At 40.8% G+C, this 6,000-nt stretch overlaps 1 protein-coding gene across 1 annotated transcript in view; it reads right to left on the bottom strand.

Moving 5' to 3' along the window:
• Positions 1-547: 547 nt before the first annotated feature.
• Positions 548-6,000, bottom strand: part of LOC107186075 (barH-like 1 homeobox protein) — a 48,054-nt gene continuing 42,601 nt past the window's right edge. The window contains exon 5 of the mRNA XM_015573881.1: positions 548-851. Within this exon, the coding sequence (XP_015429367.1) occupies positions 548-851 (304 nt within the window). The remainder of the gene's footprint in view (positions 852-6,000) is intronic.

Genomic DNA, 6,000 nt, shown 5'->3' with positions numbered 1-6,000 from the left:
ACGGTGAATTTTTTACACGTGCACTCTTGAGATAACGCGTGTGCCCGGTATAAATCGTAATAATATATTCATACCCGGGGATCATCGCGTGTCAAACCTTCAAGATTATCGGGATCAGCGACGATCGCCGCACTTTCGAAGTTCATAAATCGTCGCTTTTCCTCTTAAAGACAGCTGTTCCCACTAATTTCTTGAGATCTTCTAGGGTAAATGTCCCAATTCCTGCTAGTGTACCTAATACTGCAATTTTATTTATTTTATTTAATAAAAACGTATTAAGAATTGCGTTCGAACAATTTTATTGTTAAATTGGAAGTCTAATTTAGATAAGAAGAAAGAAATATATCTGGATCCCGGAGCCAGTGTGTATTAAGTCACACTTTTCAGACTTTAGAGGAGAGCAAATCAAAGGTGCGAAAACTTTGTAACTTTGGAATCGTTCGGCAAGAATTGAGAACTTTCGGTAAAAAATTGTGAATTTTCGAGTTACAGCGTTTTCACTTCTGGGGCCGCAACAATATTGAAAACGACGTTTTCAATTTTGGAATCACAGCGTTTTCCGTTTCGAAGCTATGACGATATTCTTGTCGATCAAGTACAAAAGCGACTTGACTGGCGTGATCGGTTCGGTCAGGGGTTGCGGCGGCCCGTACGGCGAAGCCCATTGGCCCACCGGGTGGGTCAGCGCTGTAGGCGCCTGTTGCCTGTCCAAGCTGGGAACAGCGGTTCCAGCTGGATGGTTGGGCACCGACGTTGGATAAGCGACTTTTCCAAGCGCCTCCGCTTGTAAGGACAGCATCAAACGATTCGCCGCCTGCCTCTCAGCCTCCCTCTCCTCTGCTGTTTGTCTCCTGAAACAAACGTGGAAAGTGAGGATGATCGAGTGCTTTCATTGTTGGCGAATTGAGAATTCAACGTTGATACGAGGATAATCTGTTAGAAAGTTTTTTTTTTCAAGAAACAATCTTTAAACTCACTTTGATTGAAAATTGTTATTTGTTAACTTTTAATAAAATATTCTTTCAGAAAATATCTGAAGGAATCGTACAGCAGGTTGCCATCCTAATATAATTCAATTTCATTCATTATGTAATTCATTTTATAGAAACTAGAAATACAAAATTTATAAAAAGGTTTAATTACTATCATCACTTTTTGGTTGGTGGTAGTTCACTTTTATCACTCGATAGTATTTGAGACGATTCTGATTCGATGGTTGAATTTTTTTTTAAACATTTTTTATTTTTGAAAATCCGCTAGTTTGAAAATCGTGTAAAAAAGTATCGTGTAAATCGGGGGACTTGTGTACTGTAGAATATACCAACGATGGTCGAATAAACTTATTAATAATAGTTTAACGGGGAACAACAGTTGGAAGAAATCGGTAAGGTTAAACGAAATTACAGGAAACTCTTAAGGATAGTACGTTGAGTTGAATAGCAAGACGTGTGCAAGAGCAGGGAGCAAGAGACTAGGATGAAATCGACCGAGAGAGAACCGGGGAGGGTGAAAGGAAGACTGGCGTTCGTTGGGGCGGAAAACAGAAGACAAACGTAATAAAGTTAATTCGATTCGTTGGCGGCACAGGCGCTAGTTCGCTAAGGGGGAGCTCGAGGGTGTCTGTTTTCTAGCGGTAAATCTATTAGGGATCCACAAAATGGCCGACTTGTTGGCGACGTCGATGGTCCCCTTAAATGGACGTCTTTATCTAGAGTTTTTCTGGGTCTGGACATTTTCATTAACGATAGGTAACACAGAGGAACAAGATTAGAAATTTATTTTCTATTGATTTGTGATATTGTGAAACTATTCCGTTTCGGGACAAATCATTTTCGTCTTTCTTTACTACAGTTCTGAACTAAGATACCGCAAGTTGGGGTAACTTTGACTCGGGGATAACAACTTTGTCCCAAGTCCGAAAATATGATCATTTTTGATTGTGCAGCTTTGCGAATTATTAAATTATATTGATTTTTACGCGAAAAGGTATTTCAGGTAATATGTATTATGCTGATTAGTCGGCGTTTTTCGTTAATATCTCGTTAACAAAGCCATCTCAAAACAAGAGATGAAAAGTGGACATAGTTATTGCCCCACCCTGTATATTTCTATGTCTATGTTTCCATAGCACCTAAAGTGTGAAATTTGACACAAACTAGAAAGCCAGCGATAGCGCAGACACCGTTCAGTTGAATAAAAGCACCTATTTCTTTCGAAAATGCAATGACCCCATGCGACTAATTAAGGGTTAAAAACAAACATTACGAGGTTGGTCCGTGTGTTTCAATTGATTCGAACAGGATACCGCGCCGTAGCGAGGCCCACAATTACTACCCAGCCCGCTAATTACCCCGGGCAATACACCGAGGCCTCGATCCCACGAAGGTGTTTATTACTAATTTTTAACGAGCTTATCGACTATAGATCCAGCCTCCGTGGTCACCGTCAGCGACGAGAGGCCTCTTTGGCCGATCGGGCCGAAAACTCGGTGCAGACCATAGTCTGGCAGGCGCCAGACGGGATAGCGCGGCCAATCAGGGTCCAAACGGGTGCCGTTGGGAGCCTCACGAAACACCATCGTTCCATTAGAGTTAATCTCCTGCCCCCCTCCTTCCTGAGGGTAATTAAACGGTTTCGTTGTACCTTTGTTTATCTCAGCGCGCGAGGAGCCTTTCCACAGGCGGTTTCTCCGTAGCTACGACGCTGTCCTCCTCCCCCCAATCGGTAGCCACGGTGTATCACCGGCGAAGTCGGTTCAATCGGGACACAACTCGATCGGTTGTTGCACGATTAACGGACTAGAACGGCCGCCAGTGTCGAGCAGAGATCCCCGATAACGGGATGGACCTTGTTGGTCGTCCAATCAGCACACACGATCGACCTTCGTTTATTCGCAATAGATCGTTCTTCGCTGTGGCTTGGTAATTGTATGAAATTGCTGACTTATCTGTTTGTGCCTTTGTTGGATTTCGAGTGGTAGAATCGTGTGCAACAATTTTAGAGAACCTTGAAGAGGTTCATTCTATTTTACGTAACAGAGTGTCGTAAGAGTCTAATTGAGGACCTTGCAGGTAAAGAGGTGCAGCTCCATTTTTAATAACTTTAAGTAAATTAGAAAAAACCGTTTATAAAGTTGTTGCTTTAAAAAGAACACTAATTGAAAAACATATATTTTCACACAATAAGTAGTAGTTATTGAGTTGATAACATATTACACGTCATAATTAAAAAACTGATAAAAATGAAGTTGTACCCCTTTTGCTGTAAAGTCTTCAATTGCAAACTAAATGTTTCGGAGTTCTCAAGTCTGTGTTTGAGTTAGGTCTAACCTTTTACGAAATTGTGGTAGGGAGAAGATTTATTCAATTAACACAAATTATATATTTTACACAAATTATATTTCGTCATACATCGTACTTGTCTCTAACTAGTATTCTTCCCAGTCGGTAAGCATCAATTTCCAATCAAATCAATTCTATCGATTCAATTTCCAAATCTAGGCAGTACCTATAACTTTCCATATTTATTTTAAATTATATTTCGTCAAAAAACTCTACTTGGTCTCTAAATAGTATTCTTCCCAGTCAGTAAGCATCAATTTCTAATCAATTCGATTCTATCAATTCAATTCCCAAATCTAGGAAACACCTATAACTTTTCATATATATGATAAATTTTATTTCGCCATAAATTCTACTTGGTCTCTAAATCGTATATCCTTACCAGTTAATAAGCATCAATTTCCGGCTACTCGTTGTTCCCTCATTCGTAATTCATCTAATCCAGTAAGGATCAACCGTACATCGCCGCGGGCGAACGGAAAACAAGAAATCCGAACTGAACATTTCGTAACCGAATTACAACGTTTCCCCGGGGCCGATCGCAGTAATTTTACGAAACTGGTTGTTCCCCCGTTTACGCAACACCCGTGTGGACCTAAAGACCGGTAGCACTCTCGGCCCCCGTGTGTGTCTCCTCGCAACGAATTACGCCGCGATTCGGCCCGATCTGAAGAATCGGAAAGCGCCTCGTTAATTTCACCTTTTTGCCTCCGTTCCCCGCGTTGGGCAAGCCTTACCTGAACTTCCTGTAATTTGCTACGGCCGATATTAATTTCTCGTTTCGCCGATACTTTTGTTTCCATGGAAGCACACACAAACACGCGACGGTGTAACGATAGAGAGAAGAACGTAGAGGCAATAACGATTTCCGAAAATTTTCCTCGTTTCAAGGCTCGATTTTTTCTTGGAGAATGATTGAGCTACCTATGGCCGTTCGAGTAATTGGATGAGCAGATTGCGTAAAAACAACTGGTTACTAAATGTGTATTTTTACCTTATGTCTTCTGGAGACATGAAGCGTATTGGTGCTCTTTGTATTAGTAATTTTTTACAGTGTAGTTTTAACCCTTTCGCTGTTATTGGTGCCAAAAGACGTTTTGAAATTTCGTTCAGAGTAGATGCTGTTGGCGCGTATAGACGTTTAAACCATGTCGCTCACCAACAAATTAAGAGTACTTGTAGGAAATACTGTAAGTGTTAAACATCAAATTTTTCAAGAGGAAAGAAAAGTTACCTGACTTTAGATTATTTAAAAATTGAACAGAACATTCTTGAAAGCTTCAACTTTCGATTACTACCAAAAAAAGTGAACGATAAAATTATTGAATAAGAAACGTTATACAAATTTCTTTTTAGTACGAGCCTTATGGAACTGTCGTTGATACTGAGAAGTTAATCACTTCCCTATTTAGTTACAAACTAACACACTTGAATAATAATCAGATGATTATAGATTTTTTTGCTGAGATTATGATGGCACGGAAAAAAAGATATGTTAACGATCAAATAAAATTAAAAATTAAGATATATTAATATAGTCAAATCGAGCCGAAAAGTGCACGAGGATTAAGCCTGAAATTCCGCAGTAAACCAACTTTAGCAAAATGCAAATTCGAAGCTTCCTCCATCGAAGATAATGATGTTTAGAGAATTGTAAATGCGAATTCAGGAATCCTTGCGTTGATATCGACGCGTTCGTTACCGGGTGATCGATAAGATTTAATGGGGTAGGCCTGTCGGGGAACGATCACGTTTACCTCTAACGAGGAATCCAGCCGTGGCTACGCCGTTGTTTCAGTGACAGCCGCGCCTACACCCCTGCAAGTAATTAACGCGGTTAGCAATTAATAATTGAGGGCGCCGTGCCGATTACATTTTGCAGCCCCGACAGAGACCCCAACCTCACCTGGTTAGCAATTAATAATTGAGGGCGCCGTGCCGATTACATTTTGCAGCCCCGACAGAGACCCCAGCCTAACCCCCCACTCGCTTGTGGCCGGCGTAACTGTATTCTCTCGCAACCTGGGACACATTACTCTTATCGTTATTCCCGTGTATATTCAGCTATAACTTTTCGCCGAAAGTTCGTGCATTCGTGAATTCGATAATACAAATTCGACTATGTCTTCTAATGGAGACAATATATACGCAATTTTTGGTCCTGGAAGTAGTGTAAATTGAGGAGCGACGCCACAGGTGTAATATTTTTCGATTGGAAAAACATAATTACATATACTGTATCGGACAAAAGTATTCGTACGCCCTTTCAAACGGAACAACTTTTTTTAAATTGGTCGAAATGACTTCAGTCCTTTTGTGAAGTTAGGGACATTAGTTTCCTAAATGATGTGTAAACAAAAATTGAAAAGATTGCAATTTGTCTCGATATGCAACATCCAAAGGCACAAAGTAAAAAATAAACATTCTTTACGTGTCCACATCACTCCTTCAAACATCCCCCAAGACGCACATCTGTTTCATTTTCTCCAGACCCACAATTAGCACCTAAAACGATCTCTAAACAACTCGCGGACGCTTCCAAGCACGGTCTTCAACTCGACCCAAAACGCTTCCGTTTCAACATCAATAACAATAACTACCAGCGATGCCTGTTGGGGGTGGATCGTACCGTAATTATGGGCCTGACACCGCTGCCGGA

This window comes from Dufourea novaeangliae, unplaced genomic scaffold (assembly GCF_001272555.1).
Source record: "Dufourea novaeangliae isolate 0120121106 unplaced genomic scaffold, ASM127255v1 scaffold14, whole genome shotgun sequence".
Taxonomy (NCBI): domain Eukaryota; kingdom Metazoa; phylum Arthropoda; class Insecta; order Hymenoptera; family Halictidae; genus Dufourea; species Dufourea novaeangliae.
The sequence above is the reverse complement of the archived record's forward strand: the minus strand, read 5'-3'. Positions and strand labels throughout refer to the sequence as shown.